The 22,334-nt window shown below is 44.4% G+C and overlaps 1 protein-coding gene across 2 annotated transcripts in view; it reads left to right on the forward strand.

Annotated features, from left to right (window-relative positions):
* Positions 1 to 22,334, forward strand: part of PER3 (period circadian regulator 3) — a 361,451-nt gene that overhangs the window by 297,769 nt on the left and 41,348 nt on the right. For both annotated transcript variants that reach the window (XM_078642926.1, XM_078642925.1), the window contains 2 exons: positions 1,977 to 2,731; positions 5,804 to 5,996. In XM_078642926.1, coding sequence (XP_078499052.1) covers positions 1,977 to 2,731; positions 5,804 to 5,996 — 948 coding nt within the window. The remainder of the gene's footprint in view (positions 1 to 1,976; positions 2,732 to 5,803; positions 5,997 to 22,334) is intronic.

Below are 22,334 nucleotides of genomic sequence, written 5' to 3' on the forward strand. Positions count from 1 at the left end.
AAAGAGGACTGTAACCACATATTCCCAATTCTCCCTTCCCCCACCCTCAATAGTTACGATGGTGGGAAATCTGCTGGACTTGTGAATTTTCCACCATCATAAGCACAAGTACTGATCCACCTAAAAAGAAGTACACCTCAAAGCCAGAACTGGTATGGCAGTACTATACTTTTGTTTTTTTCTTTCGATGTTTTAACCTTTGTTATGCCATTCATGTGTGTTTAAACAGTGTCTCCAAATCACCGTCTTTCAAAGGCATAGCATCTTTAATTTGCTGCACTAACAATCATATATTCCTCTGAGGTGCTTTAAAACTAAAAAGGATTTCTATACCTGTTGTAAGTACACCCCCTACAAAGAAGCACACATACAGTTGTATTATAGTAAGATGCAATGGTTGATTTATTTGTAAAATGAATAACTTGATTGCAAGCATAGATACAAACGTGTAGGTAGTGAAATGCTTTCGTTTTTAAAATTTTTGGTAGCATATTCACACAGTAAACAAAAACAACCATTGCACCAGCTTCCCGACACCAGACTTTATTGACATTGCCAATTGTTTGTTTTTCAAATTTTGGGGTGATTCTTTCCGTGTGATAATTGCTCTGATGAATCCACATTAAAATATGTCAAAACAAAATTTGACTTACAAAACGTGAGATATTTCTACCACATGTATAAGTAGTCAAAGGGATTCAGGTTTTACATTTTTTCACTGGACCTTTGTAAATTGTGCTATACTAATACAAAAGTTACTTCATACAGTCAGAATGGAGGGCTATTCCTGACCTTTGAAAACATGTAATAGCTTCGAGACACAAATCCAGTTAGGACTCAACAACTGATAAATGTTGCCACTTTCAGAATTTAATCTATTGTTTTCTGAGCAGCCAGTGTGGTGATACAAAATGATGGGTCTCCCCTGCAGAGGGTGATGATAGGCCTCCACGTCTCTCACATCTCACAGATATTCCTTGGCTTTGAGATGAATTGGGCCTCCTTGAAGCGTTGGGGCCCCCTGGAGGTTTGATTGTCCCCCTGCAGGGGCCTGTGTTACGCCCCTGTAAACACCCCTTATTAGGAGAGGCACAGAGAAGCACACCTCTGCCTGACATTATGAGTAGCCTGATATTACCAGGTCTGCAATCTGCCCACTCATAATTCTGTGCCTGGAAACATCAGACCTGTCCCTGGAGGAGGAGCTGATGGGTATATAGGGAGCTGCAGAGCCCAACCCTAAACTGCACTTCTAACTGCACACGGAAGGGGGGCAGCCCCCTGACCCCGTAGACCATCGTCAATAACCATCATCATGAGCAACGCCCCCATCTGCATTTTATCCACTGCTTCAAGTAGGTGGTAATTTGCAGTGGAAAACAACTCTCCAATGGTCCCAAAATCTGGAACATCTGCAGAAAGGGACCTGATAGAAATGAGTTCGAAGGTTATTCACATTGGAGGTTCAATATTTCGTGGTGGAAGTATTTTGATGCGAGGGTGGCGACTCGAATCCTCGCACCAAAAATCTCTTTGCATAGTGCACCATAGTCCGGGCCTGCAAACACTTTTTTTTATTTCTTTTAAATAATTAACTGGAGCTTGAAAAACCGAGCTCTGTTCCCAAGCCCATTTGTGATTGCAATTTGTAAAGGAGCTATGCGTGACACACTGACATGCAAACACGGTTCCGTACGACTGTGTCAAATATTATAAATGTTACTGGTGTATTTATTTATCAAGACTTTGCTTTTGGCCTGGGAGCCGCCTACTATTTTAGTGTGATATCATGGATTTATATTATTGTCTGAAGACTTTTAGGATCAATCAAAAAACAACTTTGCAAATTCCTTTATAGTGCTGACAACTTTGCGAATTACTTTATAACACTTTATAGTTTATATTTAAGCAATGTTTGCTCCTTGTCTATGGCCATATGTGGTGTTATGACAACGAATTTTGTTTATGCTCAATAGGTGATCAATCGTCTAAACAGATCAAACCTGCTGGAGGAAGAAAAGGGAAAAAACACGGAAAGCGTGGAAAGCAAAAGCGCCAAAAACCTCAGGAATCATCTGACAGCAGTGGCTCCAATCAAAAGCATCAACCACATGTGAAAAAAATGGGAGCTGTCCAACAATCATGGCCATCATCTGAGGTCTCGCAGCCAAACTCTTCTAACGTGCCCTTCCCCCAGCCCATGACGATCCTAAATCCACCAGCGTACCCAGTACCTGGTTTTCCAGTTTCATCGATTACTTCAGTATCAGGAGAATGTGCAACTTCTTCTGTTGGGCAGGAACCCAGAACTCAGTCAACCATGTCCTACAATTTGCACTCCTTCCCGGCATTCCAAGCACCTTACATGGGTCCTGTCATGGCAGTCATGCTCCCAAATTACCCCATGTATTCTCACATGGGCAGTCAGATGCCTCAGACACTTATCACTTCACATTATCCTTGCTCCTCTTCCTATTCGTTCGCTGCTGTGCCCGTCCCACCAGCCAGCATGCCATTACAAGTTACAACAGGTGTTATGGCTCCACCATCACAAGTCTCGTCACCGATGCTGCCTGATGATCAGCTGGTTGTCCCGGACAAGGAACCCCCTTTGTTTAGCAACTCAAGGAGCAGCTCCCCATTGCAGCTGGATCTTCTTCAGGAAGAACTACCCATGTCTGTGGAGCATCAAGAGGTGCCTGAAGATGAAGCACATGTGGAAAATAAAACTGTAAGTAAAAAGACAGAAACCAGGAATGGCTCATGTTCTTGAAGTCATCCAGTATACTGTTTGCTTCTAGGTTATTGGAAAAGATGTTGCTGGTTATACAAAAGAAGTTTCCATTTGCAAACCCAGTACATATAAAGGCTGATAACATTACAGGTACAAAGTAACAATACACATGGGGTCTCATTACTATGTCGGACGGATCGCAACAGACAGGCCACCTGTTGCGGTCAAACCGACATCTAGTCCCGTGGTCCAACCACTGCATTATGATGTGGGCGGTCGGAGGCAGGGGCGAAGGGTCCGACCAACACTTCAGATGGGCTCAAGGAGTCTGTCCGATCATCAGTCGGAATGTAATACCCTACAATAGGGGCGGTGCCTGCTCAGGGACCGCTGTAAGGATTACGATATCCCTTTCAGACAGGGTTTTTATGGTGGTCCGACTGCCATAGGAAGGCTGTCAGAAATGGACTTTGGGGCGCCTAGAAGGGCCACCGCAGCCTCCGCTATGTGGCCTGGGAGGCACTGCATGGTGCCTGTTGCTTGGATGTTTAAAAAGTGTATATTTCCTATTGCTGCTTGTGCTGCAGCCCGCAGCACAAGCAGCAATAGGAAATAATCACTTTCCGACTGCCGTGAAGGCGGTCACATCCTAATTTGGGGAGCAGGACCACCGACTCATTGTCGGGCGATCCTGTTTCCGACACAATGACGGGCATCGAAATACGGCCCTATGTGTGAATGTGAAGTGTATGTCAGTTAGCACTGTGAATTGCAATCACCCTTTTTCAGAAACTTCCAAGTCACTAAGGAAAAGTTAGGAAAGGAAGTTAGCAAAGGCGGTTTTCTCTGAATGATTTGCAGGAGAACCTGTTAGTATTTTGCAACCAAATATGTAATTTCTTCTATTGTAATAGAAAACTTTCTAAATATATGTGGTGCTGCTCCCAGCATTGTTGGCAGAGAGAGTGGTCTCGGATGTCGATCCCCAGTGTGATATTCGCTACGTCATTGACCTCTAGTCTTTTAAGGGACTGGGCACAATGCCCTTGAAGACCTCTGTCCCTACTTTCTCTACTCTGTGTCCTGATTTGTAAGGCTTAATATTAATATTTATCAGGAAGACCACACACATATTACTGTGCACAGCCCCATGTACTGGCATTTAGATGGATAACATACACAAAAAGAGCCAGTGCTAGATAGGATTGATATCACAGTGCAGTGGAGACCCACCTCATCTGCAGACCTCACGGGCAAACTGCGGTTCCGCCACACACTAGTTACTGGTCAGAGACCCATGCCATTAAGCTGAGAGTAGCAGACATCAACAGCAGACTAGAACACTGGGTCACATATAGCAACAGGCTGGCAGCTAGCCAGAACTGCATTGGTTTTATAGTAAGGACTTCAGAGAGAGAGGCAGCAGGCTGAATCCCCAAGTGAATAAAGATGAGGACGGCAAACAAAAGCAGCAGGTTCCAAATCAATTGGTTTTACAATGTATGGCTTCTAGGTATGATATTTTTTTATGTCATAATTCCATCGGTGGTAGTTTTTCTGATGCCCAATACTGACATTAGGTGGAGACCAGTATCGTTGTTTTGGCAACTGTTCCTATGCTCCTACTGCGGTCAGTGTTTCTACACCGAGACACATAGGGCTAAGGGGTGCCAGAGGTTTCTCTGTGTGGGCTGGCCAGCAGCCTTCAGGAACCAGAGTGGTCGGAGCACGAGAGATGAGACTTTTTTCCCCAGACTCCACCCAAATATCTCCCCTAAGGCACAGTATGTATTTTCTTGGTCCTGTCGGGAGGAAGATGAAATATGTCAAAGGCAGCATCGTTTGACATGGTCACTCCTTGCTTCCAGCCTAAGCAGCCAATGAAAGGAACCAAAGAAACACGCCATGTATCGCTTCGCATTTTGGCTGAGCGAAAGGTAAATCAAAACACAACTTAGATATTGAAGCATTTTACTTTCCCATGCTCAGTGTGTAGGAAAGATACCTAGAAACACATGTGGAATTACACAGATTAAAACTGTGTATGTGGCAAGCAGGACCAACCCAATTGGGTTTTTCTTGAAAGTTACTAATATGTATTTACCAATGTGCAATTTAAAAGCACTCATTGTATTAGCTTTCGAGTGACTAAAGGTTGAGTTACAAACCTGCCTATAATCAAAGATCTGGTTTTCAGGTTCCATGCAGGTCTTTGCATTGAAGACATAGCCCACTAAACCTTCTTACCAGGGCTGGATTTTGTGACCTGTGATTATTCAGGGATCTCTGCATAAAACGAGTTAATCCAATAATCTGGTGTATTCCTTGAAGATTTTTGATTAACTTTGTTCTTGAGTCTGTTATGTGTCACTGGGTTCTGTAGGCGTGCTGTGGTAACCACACCCCACCTCCTAAATCATAACTAGAAATTATGTACTGTCCGTTATGTTTTAACATCCTGAATGCATGCTTTTTGTAACGTGGTACAGCAAACAAATGATGGACGGAATGCTGACAATGCAAATATTCTCCCCCAGTCAAAAGATCTGGGTTAAATCAATGGTTCTTTTGCCCACTACGCAACCCCAGTTTGAACCCAGCCATATGCAAATCAGTTTTGACCCTGTGCCTCATGGGAACAGTCCAGACCGAACTGCCTGGCCACTGGAGTCAAGCTATCCTCGCTGATGAGGGCTGGAAGCCTGAAACCGGTCCTAGGATGCTTGTTTCCAGTCTAGGGAGGACCTGGCCTGGCAGTTGGGGCTGGACTGTTTCCATTGAGCGCAGGGTCGCGGCTGATTTGCATATGGCTGGGTCCAAACTGGAATGGCATGGTGAGCAAAAAAATGATGGATTTAGGCCCAGATCTCTGTACTGGGGTGAATGCATGACATTGTTCAGCATTCTGTCCATCAACTGTTCTTTGTGCTTTGTAACGTGGAGCACACATAAGACATTTTTAATAACGACCAACTTAAAAAAAAAAATCTTAAGCCTCTCAACTGCCACCTTAAATTGAACTTCTGAAACTGCCAGAAGTGACTATTAATATTAATTTTTGGCTTGCAGGTTAATGCTGCTGATGAGCATGGTAACAACGACAGCCGTTCTGCTTCCATCGAACTGCTTGACCTCTTGATGCAAGAAGACTCTCAGTCAGGAACGGGGTCGGCGAGATCAGGCAGCGGCTCTGCAGAGTTCAGTTCTTTAGGCTCTGGATGTAACGGATGTAGCTCTCATGGGACGTCTGGGAGTGCCATAGGTAAAAAATAAAAAATGAATTCTTGCATGAACTGATTGTAAGATATTTGTAATTCTTATCTGTGAAAAGTTAGGTAAGTAAGTGACGGATCTGTGTCATTACCTGCACAGAAACCATTAATGTTCGAAAACATCAGTGTTTTACCTCCGAAGTTAAACTGTTAAAAAGAAGTGAAGAAATGACATAGATGGTAGACTTTAATGTCCCCCATGTCGCTCTTCAGCAGTAGTTCACCCTAATTCAATTCTCCAATTTTCTTACAAGCAAATTTAGGTTTATAATCAATCTCATGCGCCCAAAAGAATCCGTCACCCCAGTTGCAAACAAAAAAATTTATGAAAAAAATGACTCATGGGAAAAATGTATGTATTCCTGTACTAAAGAAATTATGTTAAAAAAATCTTTGTTGCAGAAGTTCGTTTAATTGTGAAATTTGTGATAAATATATGATTCACCCTTTTCAAGTCTAAATCTGCTGAAAAACGCAAATAATATTGTGAAGAAGCAGTATATTTTTCAGGGTTTATATTTTGTAAAAAAAAGTTTTGTGATTTAAGATTGGTACGTTTATTATGGCAAGTTGCATTATGGTGAATCAGCAAAATTTTCTGACTCCTGTAAAACTCCATAATCCATACATTACTACCCCCCACCCTGCCCCTCCCCACGTCACCGCCCTGCATTTACTCCCACTGCCGGCCGCGGCTGCCACTGACAGGTCGTCGTTGGCGGTGTGCCTTACATTTAAGGCATATGTCCGACCACCGGTTTATAGTCCCAGGGGTAGGAGCGAATATGTCAGGTGGGAATACCGCCACATCCGACAGGCTCAAGGAGACCGTTGGGGTGGCGGTTGGACACCAATCCCTACAATGGAGGACGTGCCTGCGCAGGCAATGTCGTAGGGACAGCAGCCCCAGGGCACAGACCAGTAGCTCAGGGTCAGTGTAGGCGCGATGACACGCAGGATAAATGCAGGATTGTTCCCGGGACGGAGGAGCTCTCGGCTCAAGCAGCCATCTTGGTTGCGAGCTAGCTCCGCCCCCAGACAAGGAACTAGTTACTTATTGTGAGAATATACCTGCATGGGATGAACCCTGCAAAACTGTCATTCTAAATGATATTATTCTAGAGTTGCTACCCATGTAAGTGATTTGCCACAGTGCTCTTTTTGTAGTTAGTTGGTGAACTTCTGGTAGTAAAATGCGTCCTGCATACTAGTGTCTGGCTTCAGTATGCTCAGATCCTGGGGTTTTGTACTTTGTGGCTGTCCTTCTGAGGATTTTATGGAACTATCAGACTCTGCAGTTTCCTTAGGCTGCCATTTAGAACAGGAAACAGTTATTTTCATGCTCAGCAGTCTTCGGGCCTGATTTAGAGTTTTGCGGATGGGCTACTCCATTTCAAAGGTGACCGATATCCTGTCCGCCTTATTACAAGTGCCATAGGAGATAATGCACTTGTAATAAGGCCTAACCTAACCACCAAACTCCCAATCAGGCCCCTATTTATTAATTTCTAAGCAGTATTGAACTTTGTTAAATTCTTTAGAAGGACAGAAACGTAGGGCCTAATCCAGTGCTTGGCACACAGTACCCTGTCAGGACAGCAGAGAACATTGCGTCTGGCACCCTGATGTACTACTTCCCTCCAAATTTAGAGATCCTCACTGGCCCTGCAAAGTCGAATTCATCACAGCCTTATTAAAGTAAAATTCCAGTGCTCTAGATCAGTATATATAACACAGTTTCAGATTTTGTTAAGCCAAAGGAATTTACAAAGTTGGAACTTTTTTTTTCAGTATTGGATAAACTGCAAACACCTGATACTGTGTCACCCAGATAAAAATGAAAATATAGATGCACAGCTTTACACACCCAAACACAGCAGTAAATAACAGCCTGACCTTCAGGGGGGACCAGTAAACCTGCCTTCATAAATTATGTTCTTGACTTGATCCAGGTACAACATGGAGAGGGACTCATAGGAGCACAAGCGTAGACGTAGTCAGGTCAACAGCATAGCATTTCCAAAGTCTACCTAGAATTTAACTAAAGATTGATCAGTGCTATCAAAATCTTTTGTAATCTGAAAGACAAAACGTTATTCAATTTATTTTCAAAGAACAGTTGACAGCCGATGAAGAGATGTTAAAGTTAGCAAGTTTGATCTTCACCTACAGCGATAGTCATGTGGAGATACAGTTCAATGAATGATCTTATTGCTCGCAGTATATTGAAAGATATATTTGTTGCCAACTAGTAAAATACAATCTGTCTTTGATGGGTTCTCTTTGGGCCATCTTTTTCTTCCTCCACCCACAAACATGTTTAATGTGTCTAACATCCTCTTTACTTGAGGCTTTGACAGCTCAAAAGGCAAATTGAATGTTATCCTCAAATTGGTTCCTGAAAATGTGCAGTTGGTTAATCAGTTCTCCTTGATACTCTGTGATGCAGAAGGAATCTAAAATACATTATAACTTTAACTCAGACAGTAGTACAACATGTCATCAATTTCAAATAGGACTGTAGAGGGCCACAGATTCCTCTAAGTCAAGAGGATTGCAGAAGTGTAGCAGCATATATCTCCGACATTTTCAGTTAATCCGTAAGATCCATGAGCTAATCTTTAAATTTTGATGACTTTTACATGGCCTACATCACAAACCTGCGCCTACCCAGCACAAGAATCAGTGCCAGAGGTTTTCTATTCCCTTTTCCTGCCTTTTTCACATATCCCAACAGAGCAACAGATGGAGTGAACTCCGGTTTCTCTTAACATCTTTTGAGCAGCCTCAAATAACTGCTTCCAGAACTTGGGTATATGTGGACATTCCAATGTCAGGTGCAACACATAGCATCGGTTGACAAGCACCGCTAGCAATTTGACAAGCTGACAACTCAGTAGTGCATCATATATTGGGGGATTTGGTAGGTACAGTGTAAAAATGTATAATGTTGGATTCTATTCCCCCCATTAGAGGACATCACATTTTGGCAACTATAAGCCCACTATGATTCAGTTAGATAACTACTCAAGTCGACAGACCCTCTTGTAATAAAACTGGTATAATCTGCAAGTATGTGCATAAGAGAAGAGTCTAATAGGGAGAGGGGTTGTGATGATCGTGGTAAGGCAGTCCCATTCCTCCAGGTCCACTCGCATCTCGGGATATAGCTCGCTAAGTGAACTACAGAGCAGAATACTGGCTTCAATTATTTGGTAACTCATGCAAAAAGCGTGAGAATGTTAACGTTTTTATCCGCAAACAAATCTCCAATCTACTTGAACAACTTATCTTTACGTATTTTAATTGTGCCGGGTTCACAGTTCATCTCTATGCTCATGTTACTAAGCAGAGGAAAGTGGGGAGATTATACCTGGTCTGTACTGCAGTACTTGGCCCGTCTAGCCAATGTCCATCTAGTACAATTCACTCTACGTACATCTTTAAATGGCCGACTGGGAGGGAACAGAAATCACACCTTTACATCTTTGAAGGGAGAATGGTGGAGTTGCCGACCTCGATATCTAGATGTGGTGTTGTGAAACTAGTGATGGGCATATTGGGCCTGGGCTATCTGGTAATACAGTTCCATATTAGGGACTGCAAACTCCCTTTTTTCACACAGAAGCAACATTGCATCCCAGTTGATATATGGTTGTTTGTTCGTCTTAGTAAGCTTATTAGTAGGGAGTTAAGCAGCATGAGGAATACTTTAGTGCGCTTGATAGATATGTTTTGAAATAGATTTAAAAGTTTCAGCAATATGACTATCTTTATCAGCACCAGCCTGCCAGCCAATGACAAAGGTAGCTTTATCCATCTATTCACCAAACAGCGAGGGTGGTCATTCATATGCTATAATTATGCCCTTAAAATGGTCTCCAAATCGGCGAGAAAACACATTTCTAACTATCTGAGAGAATCTGTGTGCCACCTAATTGTATATTCCAAAGAAGGAGAGGGGGCGACTTTGGTAACTGGGATCTTGAGGGATTTTGAATAGTTTATGGAGAGGCTAAACCACCTACTAAAGCCAATTGTCTCTCCACAATGGGGTTAAGGTTGTGCCTGTGAATCTTAACCAGGAGCATATCTCTATAGTAAAATCCTCCACCCGCCTACTCTGTAAGTGTTTGATGAAATTCCTTGGGGGGCATTATCAATAGGATCCACTGGGGATGGGAAATGGGGATGGGAAAACACTGACATGTAGGCCTGCCTAAATCTATATGGGCAGATATAAGATTAATAACCCTGACTTTGATGGAGATGGAACTGTAGTGGAGTTTAATCCAATTCACCAGAGCATCACACAATCCCATTCTTTCAAGCACTGCAAATATATAGGACCATTCTGTAGAGTCGAAGGCTTTAGCAGTGTCTAAAAAGACTGCTACTGTCTCAACTTCAGGGTCAGTTTTGTGTGTGAGTGAATACCACAGTACCATGGATGTAAGTTGTTCACAATACTCCTCCCAGGATGAAACCCAACTGATTTGGTAGCTCCAATACCGGCATCAGAGATAACGGCTGATTAGGAAAATTGTACCTCTAGTCATGCGGTCCATGTTAATCAAGGACAATGATGACGATGGCTTCCCTCATTGTCGGCATGAGGCACCCCCTTTCAAATGACTTCTCTAATACTCCCTTCAAAATCGGAGCAAACTCACCAGTGTACTCTTTCCACGTCTATCAGTAGGCTGTCTTCTCGGAGAACATTAACATTAGAGCTCTAGTGCTCTTCATACAGAGGCTATCTGAAGCCAAGCTATACGCATGTAGCCTTATCGAGATGCTTGTGCATCTAAGAAGATTTTTTTTTAATGCATCAAGAACTTTTGAGGGTTGATGGTCAACACTACCTTCTTCCCATGTTATCTGCATGATATATGATGAAGCCCAATTAGCTTCTCCTTTTCTGTCAGGTCTGTCCCCACCCCATATCTGATGGCTTAAGCGTATTTTCCAAGAAAATAAAAATCTCAGCCATGTCTTTGAATTCTTTTAGTGTGTCCTGAATGCACACAAGTGCCCAAGGAATGTGTTTGGGTAGGTATACTTAGACGCTAGCAGTTAGATTGTTTTTTCAAGGCTGGCTAATCTTGTTCAGATTGAGTGAAATATTAGTTTCCCCTTTGATATGCATTCCTCTCGAGCCACACATTTCAAGGCTTCCCAAAGGAATGCCAAGGAAGAGACTGATCTTTGATTTATTTCAAAGTACTGTCAAATGATTTGCCTTATCTCTTCCCTGTGTGGTAAATAAATAATTAATTACCGGTACTATTTTTGAATACATTAATAAAACAGATAGCTCAAATAAATAAGAGGCAGGATCCGATGTATCTGAGTCGAACGGGCTTTATTCAGGCATAAGGGAAGGGACAGGATCGGAACAGCCTGAAATAGAATGGCAAGGAAGGCAGCTGCAACGTCTCATTAACAGTACAAGGTATATATAGTAAAACATCACAATTACATTACATACAGTAGGCGTAACAAGTGACAAGCGTAAGATAAGAACACATGGGCGTGAAAAGAAGTCGTGCACAGGGCGTGCACGTAGACATGTGATGAGAACGTCACAGAAGTGTCATAAAGTGGGTGGATACATAGAGGGGGCTACCTGAGCAGCTGGAACCTTTAACCTAGTGGTGCGCGGAAAACGGGCCATGACGTGTTACCGGGGAGAACTGGGGGCTATGACTTCTGCACTAGAAGAGGAGACTAAAGTCTGCGATGTCAGGACGACATGTACCTATAGCATATCTGGTATCTGGTGTTTGGAGTACATGTTGATAGAATCTAAAAGTTATCAGGGCAAAGGCTACTTGACACTAAGGCTGGTGCATGCATATATTCTAAATGTATTGTGTGTGCTATAAATCTTCTATGAATATTAATACAGTAATTCTCTTACATGGAGACAGAAAGACTAGACTATAGCTGAAGCTGTTTATGCGGTTCGTTAGCTTAGGAATGTGAAGACGGAGAGCTGAATTGATAACTAGAGCGGTAATTGCAAACACAACAGTGATGGACAGAATGTGGATCAATGTCACACATTCACCCCAGTCCAAAGATCTGGGCCCAAATCCATCGTTTTGCCACTCCACACCACCCTGGGTTAGACAATGGCGATATGCAAATCAGCGCTGACCCTGTGCCCCATGGGAACAGTCCAGTCCGAACTACAAAAGCCATGTCCTTCCCAGAACGGAATCAAGCATCCGAGGACCGGCCCGGTTTCGAGGTAACACCTCTCATCAGCCCGGCTAGCTTGACTCCAGTGGTGTGGAGTGCCTGGGACTCACGTCTGAGCATCCCCAGTACACTTAGAGCGGTAATTGCAAACACAACAGTGATGGACAGAATGTGGATCAATGTCACACATTCACCCCAGTCCAAAGATCTGGGCCCAAATCCATCGTTTTTCCACTCCACACCACCCTGGGTTAGACAATGGCGATATGCAAATCAGCGCTGACCCTGTGCCCCATGGGAACAGTCCAGTCCGAACTACAAAAGCCATGTCCTTCCCAGAACAGAATCAAGCATCCGAGGACCGGCCCGGTTTCGAGGTAACACCTCTCATCAGCCCGGCTAGCTTGACTCCAGTGGTGTGGAGTGCCTGGGACTCACGTCTGAGCATCCCCAGTACACTTAGAGCGGTAATTGCAAACACAACAGTGATGGACAGAATGTGGATCAATGTCACACATTCACCCCAGTCCAAAGATCTGGGCCCAAATCCATCGCTTTTCCACTCCACACCACCCTGGGTTAGACAATGGCGATATGCAAATCAGCGCTGACCCTGTGCCCCATGGGAACAGTCCAGTCCGAACTACAAAAGCCATGTCCTTCCCAGAACGGAATCAAGCATCCGAGGACCGGCCCGGTTTCGAGGTAACACCTCTCATCAGCCCGGCTAGCTTGACTCCAGTGGTGTGGAGTGCCTGGGACTCACGTCTGAGCATCCCCAGTACACTTAGAGCGGTAATTGCAAACACAACAGTGATGGACAGAATGTGGATCAATGTCACACATTCACCCCAGTCCAAAGATCTGGGCCCAAATCCATCGTTTTTCCACTCCACACCACCCTGGGTTAGACAATGGCGATATGCAAATCAGCGCTGACCCTGTGCCCCATGGGAACAGTCCAGTCCGAACTACAAAAGCCATGTCCTTCCCAGAACGGAATCAAGCATCCGAGGACCGGCCCGGTTTCGAGGTAACACCTCTCATCAGCCCGGCTAGCTTGACTCCAGTGGTGTGGAGTGCCTGGGACTCACGTCTGAGCATCCCCAGTACACTTAGAGCGGTAATTGCAAACACAACAGTGATGGACAGAATGTGGATCAATGTCACACATTCACCCCAGTCCAAAGATCTGGGCCCAAATCCATTGTTTTTCCACTAGTTCGGACTGGACTGTTCCCATGGGGCAACAGGGTCAGAGCTGATTTGCATATCGCCATTGTCTAACCCAGGGTGGTGTGGAGTGCAAAAAAACGATGGATTTGGGCCCAGATCTTTTGACTGGGGGAGTGTGTGACATTGATCCACATTCAGTCCATCACTTGTTGTTTTTGCAATTGCCGCCCTAAGTGCGCTGGGGATGCCCAGACGTGGGTCCCAGGCACTCCACACCACTTGGAGACAAGCTAGCCGGGCTGAAGAGAGGTGTTACCTCGAAACCGGTCCGGTCCTCGGATGCTTGATTCCGTTCTGGGAAGGACATGGCTTTTGTAGTTCGGACAGGACTGTTCCCATGGGGCAACAGGGTCAGAGCTGATTTGCATATCGCCATTGTCTAACCCAGGGTGGTGTGGAGTGCAAAAAAAGATGGATTTGGGCCCAGATCTTTTGACTGGGGGAGTGTGTGACATTGATCCACATTCAGTCCATCACTTGTTGTTTTTGCAATTGCCGCCCTAAGTGCGCTGGGGATGCCCAGACGTGGGTCCCAGGCACTCCACACCACTTGGAGACAAGCTAGCTGGGCTGAAGAGAGGTGTTACCTCGAAACCGGTCCGGTGCTCGGATGCTTGATTCCGTTCTGGGAAGGACATGGCTTTTGTAGTTCGGACTGGACTGTTCCCATGGGGCAACAGGGTCAGAGCTGATTTGCATATCGCCATTGTCTAACCCAGGGTGGTGTGGAGTGCAAAAAAACGATGGATTTGGGCCCAGATCTTTTGACTGGGGGAGTGTGTGACATTGATCCACATTCAGTCCATCACTTGTTGTTTTTGCAATTGCCGCCCTAAGTGCGCTGGGGATGCCCAGACGTGGGTCCCAGGCACTCCACACCACTTGGAGACAAGCTAGCCAGGCTGAAGAGAGGTGTTACCTCGAAACCGGTCCGGTCCTCGGATGCTTGATTCCGTTCAGTGAAGGACATGGCTTTTGTAGTTCGGACTGGACTGTTCCCATGGGGCAACAGGGTCAGAGCTGATTTGCATATCGCCATTGTCTAACCCAGGGTGGTGTGGAGTGCAAAAAAACGATGGATTTGGGCCCAGATCTTTTGACTGGGGGAGTGTGTGACATTGATCCACATTCAGTCCATCACTTGTTGTTTTTGGAACTGATAACTAGAGGCATAACATATTCTTGGCAGACAGGCAGGCAGAGCCAGGCCGGGCACCGCGCTGCGCGGCAGGAAGTAAGTGAAGGGTCAGGGATGCAGGTGGGGGCTGCATCGCTCCTTGGAGTGGATTCAGGAGACTGGAGTTTGAATCTGGTGTCCGGGCCCTTTGAGGCCTAGTAACGGGGACAATGCGGGGAATATAATGTGCATACTGTAAAACGTGGCTAACATAGGCCTAATACTCGTTGCTTTCACGAGAACTGGAAACTGGCATACTAGAGTTGGACACAACTATAATTGCGTCTTTAATCGATCATAGGGGGATATATGCATATCGATCATGCACATATATCATAGGATGGGGAACACGTAGGCACACATGACAAGGCAAAATTCAATTTTCCTCATTCCCTCCTTGTGCCCTACGTTTCCATCAGGAAACATCAATATTCATGATACCATCTATCTGTTCATATAACATCATTTGCTCGTCTCAAATTGTCTTGGAACGGGACTTAGGACTAGGAATACAAGAGGTAGCACACAAGCCGCAAATCGCAGGGCCACATTGTAAACAGAGACAGCAACTGAATATGATCATTACTGCTATACCTAGAAATGACAACACTTTCCATCCCCAGGCAGATATTATATTCCAGAGCCAACCGGACCATGTCCAGGTGCCTGGATTCTGGTGTAACTGATGGGCTATTTTATGAAGTCTGGTTATAGCTGAATAAACAGACGGTGCGTTATTAGGAATGAAAATGCAGCAACTAGATCCGATGACTCTACAAGCTCCTCCCCTATCGGCCAGTATGACGTCAAGGACGAGACGATTTTGGAGCACGACAAATCTCATAGCAGATTGCTCTTCAGTTAAGTTACCTAGAGCGGAAGTAGTCTCATTCACTACTGCTTCAAGGGTTCTGGTTAGCCTACGTATTAGCTTACTATTCTGGACAGGACCTATGAAGAAAAAGAAACCTTTATTGAAGTCTTGATACTGTTCTAATGCAGTTTCAGTTTGATCGACAATTGGGGACTCAGTCTCCCTTCTATATCTAACGTGTACTAGATGTGTGTTTCTGTGATAATCAGATGGGGCTAGAAAAACTGGTGGCAGTAGGAAGGCAATGTAACATGTTCCATCCCAATCGAGGGGCAGACGAACATATGCGGTCTGGCCACATACAAAATAAGAATGACGTGAGGCTTTGAAAATAGATTTCCCACTGTCACTATACTCGACCATAGTAGTACAATCACTATGTCCTACATGTGCGGAACCATTCTTTCTGACACATAATTCGCCTTTAACGGGTAGAACTGAAATGGCAGGCAAATCTGGAGTAGTCTCGGACTGAACATTCAAAACCATGAAATTCGAGGAATAATTACCTAGATCATATACTTCATTTTCTAGATCTAACCCTGTTCTATGGGAAGGACCTTCCTTGTCTGGGAAACATGTTCTATTCAGAAGGGACATATCATTTGAGGATGACGTTAACGTGGACCATGCTCCACACGAACCATTATGTGAAAACGGATAAGGAAAAATTGGCAGAACTCCCTTCGGTGTCTGGAAAGGGGGGAGTCGACCACACACCCAACAATTAGTGGCATTGCTGGTCTGGTGTGAATAGTGTAACATTCGGATAAACGTATTATTGCGCATGGCAAGACGATAGGATAACTCGTGAGGAGGCAGGTCACTAAAAGTGTGCTCTACTGTAACATTAGAGAACATATGTACATGTGAATTAATAGGAAAACATAAATGTAAAGTATAACTTATGCAAGTAACCATAAGACTCAGAAATAGCATAAAGAATAAAGTAACAATACATCGACTTCGAAGATTCTTTTGATAACGTATTCTCTTAGAGTTTTGACTAACTCTCTCACTGTGTGGGTCTATCTCATACATGTCAGGAACCTGTCTAACCGTTTCACCCGAGAGGGACTTAGACAATTAAACTGGCTGACTTACTAGACCTTAATTTCTCTTTATACTCCTGCTGCGGAGTTTTCTCTAACAGGGGAAGTTTAGATTCAGTGTCTGGGCAGTCCTTGAGAACGGGGCAGTCTTTGAAAACAGTCTTTGGCCGAAGGCCATGGAATCTCTTTACATGACTGGAGTGCAACCACCCCTTCCTGCCTTCAATCTTCACGGCGGTCCTGGTTGTTAGCAATACAAGTCTTGGCTCCTTCCAGCGGGGCTCCAGCGGACTTCAACGATCAAAATTACGAATCAAAACGAGGTCGCCTGGTATGACCTCATGCGGTTTCACTTCGGTGTTGTCTGGAAAAGCAGCGGCAACCTGTGAACGACAAGAGTGTAGTGCAGACATCAAGGAGGCCAGGTAATCTGTCAGCATATTACTGTCAACATCTGTAATTGTACGTGGTCTAGGTGTACCCCACATGTTTGGGGGACGACCGAACACTACCTCGAAGGGGGACAGACCTGAGCGGGAGTGAGCGACCATTCTCATATAGAAAAGGGCGACTGGCAGTGCTACTATCCAATCTACGCCTTTCTCTGCGCATACTTTGGCAATGCGGATTTTCAGAGTCTGATTATGTCTCTCTACGAGACCGGCTGCTTCAGGATGTCGTACACAGTGGAACTTCCACTGGTACCCTAACAGAAGGGATACTTGTTTCATGAGCTCGGATGAAAATGGCTGGCCGTTATCTGAATACACGACCCTAGGTAATCCATAGCGGGGGAAAAACTCACGAACCAACTGCCTGGCAGTGGTCGCAGCAGTGTAATCTGGAACTGGATAGGCTTCTGTCCACCTGGACAAAGCGCATACAACTACGAGGACATACTTGAAACCTCGACATCGCTCCATCTGAATATAATCCATCTGGAGGACTTCAAAAGGGTGGTCAGGAGGATGGAATCCACCTTGTTCCACCGGGACACCTTTACCTGGATTGAACTGACAACAGATCATGCAGGTACGCACTTTCTGCTTGGCTGCTGCTCGTAAGTGCTTGTTAAACCAAAGGTTCTGAATACTGTCTAACATGGCTTTTTCTCCTAAATGTGCTGGACTATGTGCGGTGTTAATAATGACTTGAACCATAGAGTCGGGGAGAAACCATGTGGCTTTTCCCTTCGTCAACCATCCTTGATCTGTCTGGACCCCTCCTTGTTCAGACCATTTCTTGATTTCATCGGGAGTAGCATGTAACTGTATATCTATTACGTCTTGTGTAGGGTCCTTAACTGTCATACAAGTAGTCTGATCTGGAATGTCTGTCTGTGTCGTGTTAACTGAAATGTCTGGAGTCTGAGCTGTAAGCTTGGCTGTTCGATCTGCTAGATCGTTACCCTGGGAAATGATGCCAGTGACTTTCGTATGTGCCTTGCACTTCATGATAGCGATAGCTGTCGGTAAATGTATTGCATCTAACAGAGCTTGAATGAGGGGGCCATGCTGAATCTTGGTTCCATGAGAAGTCATAAAACCTCTTTCTTGCCAGAGCACTCCAAAGTCGTGTACGACTCCGAATGCATAACGTGAATCTGTGTATATGTTTACTTTCAGGTTCTTAGCTCGTATGCAGGCTTGAGTCAGAGCGACAAGCTCTGCTGCTTGAGCAGACAGGGTGTCAATACGATGTGTTTCTATAACTTCAGTTTCAGTAGTCACTGCATACGCGGCTACTAGTTCTCCTGTACTTGTTCTCATACATGAACCATCCACATAAAGTGTCAGGTCGGGATCAGGTAATGCAATGTCTGTCAAGTCTTGTCTTGGCTTTGTCATGGTGTTAACAACTTCCACACAGTCATGTGTGGCAGGATTTGAAGTAACTGACGGTAACAGTGTAGCTGGATTTAAAATGTTGCAGCGTCTGATTTCTATGTGTGGCTGAAACAATGTCAGTTCATATCCTGTTAAACGTGCAATTGTCAAGTGCTGAGTCTGTGTTCGGTTTAAAAGAACTTCCACGGAGTGTGGAACTTGTACTGTCAGGGAGTGTCCTAACACTATGGAATCACTTTGTCTGATAGCTAGAGCTGTGGCTGCAACTGACTTGAGGCACGCAGGCAGAGCCTGGGCCACTGGATCTAATGTGCTAGAAAAATAAGCACAGGGCTTGTGTTGTCCTGCTTGATCTTGTGTGAGAACAGATAATGCAGTACCATCACGTTCAGTAACAAAAAGTGTAAAAGGCTTACTGTAGTTCGGTGTTGCTAGAACAGGTGCTTGGCATAAAGCTTTCTTTAACTCATTGAAAACAAGTGTGTGTTCTTGGGTCCAAGGGAGGGCAGTCGATACGGCTGCCTCCTGTGTCGTTAACTGTATCAGTGGCTTGGCTAGATATGCATACTGAGGAATCCATTGTCTGCAGTAAGAAGTGAGGCCGATAAAAGCTCGTACCTCCTTCTGAGTCTTGGGCTGTGGAAGATGTGCTATTAACTGGATACGGTCAGGTGTCAACTGCCTACCCCTCTTGGACAGTAAGTGTCCTAGGTAGACCACTTGCTGGACACAGAATTGCAATTTGGAAGGGGACACCTTGTGCCCCATTTCGGCCAGGAAATACAAAACTGTAAGTGACGCACGTTCGCAGTCACGTTCAGAACGAGCTGTGATCAAAAGATCATCGACATACTGGAGCAGAGCAGTGTCAGTTGGCATGCGAATATTGTCTAGTTGTCTTTTAAGTGCTTGACTCTAAATGCTAGGACTTTCTGTGAAACCTTGAGGAGCTCGTGTGAATTTATAGCTCCTTCCATTTAAACAGAATCCGAAAAGGAATTGGCTGTCTGGATGAATGGGGACACTAAAGAATGCGTTTTTGAGATCGATAACAGTGAAAAACGTAGCTTCAGAATCAATGGCAGTTAATAGGGAAGAAATATCTGGAACCACTGGGTACTGGGGTATGATACATTTATTAAGTTCTCGAAGGTCAATCACTAGTCGATAAACTGGAGGTGCATTGGGATCAGTACGTTTCAGAATCGGAATGATAGGAGAATTACATACATTGGAGTCAGTTTCTACAACTACTCCTTGAGCAATGAGCTCGTCAATAATTTTGGATAAGGCTGCTACAGCCTCAGGTGGCAATTTGTACTGTCGGATTCGTGGTAATACAACACCTTTCTTCAGAGTGACACGATGGGGTGTGATGTGCATACAACCTACATCAGTTGGACCTTGCGCCCATAAATGCTGCGGTACATTCAATAATCGTGGATCAAAATCACGTAATACATAATGACCTTTAAAATCTCGCAGAAACAGTCGCACCCCTTCTGGGGAGCAGCATATAACTGCTCCTAATTCTTTCAGGGTTTTAATGCCTAGTAAATTTTCTGGACATGATTTTGTTAGTAACAAGTCTGTAGTTCGGGACAATGGACCAACTTCTAGAGTAACTGGTTTCGATATTTCATTAACAATAGGCTTTCCTGAAAATCCAAGGGAAACATTTCTAGAGCCTGAGAGCGGAGCCCCTGGAACCTCGTCATGACTGATGGTAGTCCTACTTGCCCCTGTATCAATCAGAAACTTTCTGTCTTTCCCTAATACTTGACTATGCACATAGGGACCCTCTTGATCTACAGGAATCTCGATGAGAGGCAAGCCAACCTCCCTCTCTAGGCTGTTTCATGAATACGGCTGATAATCTGGATACTCTGACTGTGCATACTGGTACATCTGCTGTGTAACGTGCTGTGTGGCAGCTATAGGCTGCGGTACTGTAACTGTCTGCTGTGCATTCTGCGGTAGCTGGGAAGTCTGTGAAACTTGTTCTTGTCTAGGCGGACGTGGTCTCTCTTTCGTTTTACCAGTAGCTATGTTGTGTTTCAGAACTGCACATTCGTTTATATAATGACCTGGCTGTTTACAGTAATTGCATGTCCCTTTAACGGGAGTTGCAGGGTGACTAGCTTGATTCGTACCCCTCTTCTGACTGTCTTGTCCAACAGACTGTGCAACTAGTACTTTCATTTTCGTGTCTTTCATACGTCTCCTTTCATGTTCCTGCTCCTCCCTAATTCTGTTCTGGTGATACTGTAACATCTGAAGCATCTGTGACGGAGTATTAGCTTGCCAGGTACTCTCGACTTTCAGTACTCGATTTTTAACTTGTGGTAAAGAATTCTCGACTAGTTTGGTAACAAAAAGATGTGGATACGATTCACTACTTGTTTTCAGACCACTATTAATAATGAAACATTTCTCAAATCTAGAATAAAAATCACTAGTGTCTTCATCTTGTTTCTGTTTACAGGCTGAGATGGCATCCCAGTCTTCCTTTTTCGTGGCTAGTAATCTTGGCAAGACTTGTATCAGTAACTCGGGCAATGCTTTAGCTTTTTCCCCAAGACCGGTACCTGGAACTCGTGTATTATCTTCAGTCTCTAATGCGGTCCAATCTATCTTTTTCTCTCCCACCTCCCATTCTTTTTCTTTAAGTTTTTCGTATATGCCCGCAGGCAACAGGACCTTTAACATGTTAATGATATCAGGATACGTGTATTCTCCCATACGGAGCATGTCCTTTAATTCACGGTGGAACCCTGCTGGATCTTTATCGTGACAGGGTATTAACTTTTTCATTTCCAGAAGTTCTATTTTCGTGATAGGGGTGTAAACAAATACTCGTTCTAGACCACCCCCCTCTCCCTTAACTGGATGTACTTCTCGTAACGGATTCTGTCTGTCTATGTAGAATGATTTTCTTTCTGGAGGTGGAACAGGAACAAAATGCGGATTCAGGAACGTTCTGTATTTATGGCGCTGTTCTAATATGACACTAATTAAATCGGTACCTAGACCTTTCCATCTGTTTAAGAGTAACTTGTTCAGCACATCATGTAAAGGACCTGGATCAGAATGCTGATCCTCATACAATGTAATGAGGTGTTGGATCATATACGTACCCACCAGACGCTGCTCGGCTGGGGGCAGTTTCAGAAACATTTGGGCCACTATTTCATCTGGAAACGTGGTAGAATCACTAGTCCAACGGACTGCTGATCGGGCTAGTTCTTGTTCATGCATTGTACTAAGCTCGCTATAACTTATTCGTGATTTCAGAATTTGATCGGTGGCCTGGAATACTTGTTCAAGAGAACACTGTTCTGGTACTGGAGGAGGAAAAACTTTCTTGTAATCTAGACGTGAATGTCGGTCGGAAAGTCTAGTTCTACCTACATACGCTATTCTGGCGGGATTCTCGCTGTCTACCTCTTCACTGGAAGAGTCATTCTCTTTCTCGGTTGCTCTTTTTGCTTCCTCCTTCTGGTGTATACTTATAATTTCTTTACGAATTTTCTTGTACATACTTTCTATACTACCTAGTGTCTTGTGTTTTCCCTCGGCTATATTATCACTCCACCTAGTCAGGCCTTTCATCTCGTCTTGATCAGGATAATCTTGCTCTCTTATTAAACAGTTAATCAAGAACTGTAAAATCATATGTTGAATCTCGGCTTTTCTGTGTGCCATAGCTTCGTGAATACTTCCTGGATTCTCTCCTGTATGGACAAAACGATATATTCTGTCTAGATGATCCTTCATGTCGGGCAGGGTGACCAAAAAGTTGGCAACCCGTCTTAAACGTACTGAATATAATACCATGTGATCTTCGCCTGGGACTGGATCATATATACAGTCGGTAAGAAGTCTCTTGAGGTCTGCGTATGTAGCCACTTTTGGCGTACGCTGTAACGCTGCAT

Source organism: Lissotriton helveticus, chromosome 5_1 (genome assembly GCF_964261635.1).
Source record: "Lissotriton helveticus chromosome 5_1, aLisHel1.1, whole genome shotgun sequence".
In the NCBI taxonomy this organism is placed as follows: Eukaryota; Metazoa; Chordata; class Amphibia; order Caudata; family Salamandridae; genus Lissotriton; species Lissotriton helveticus.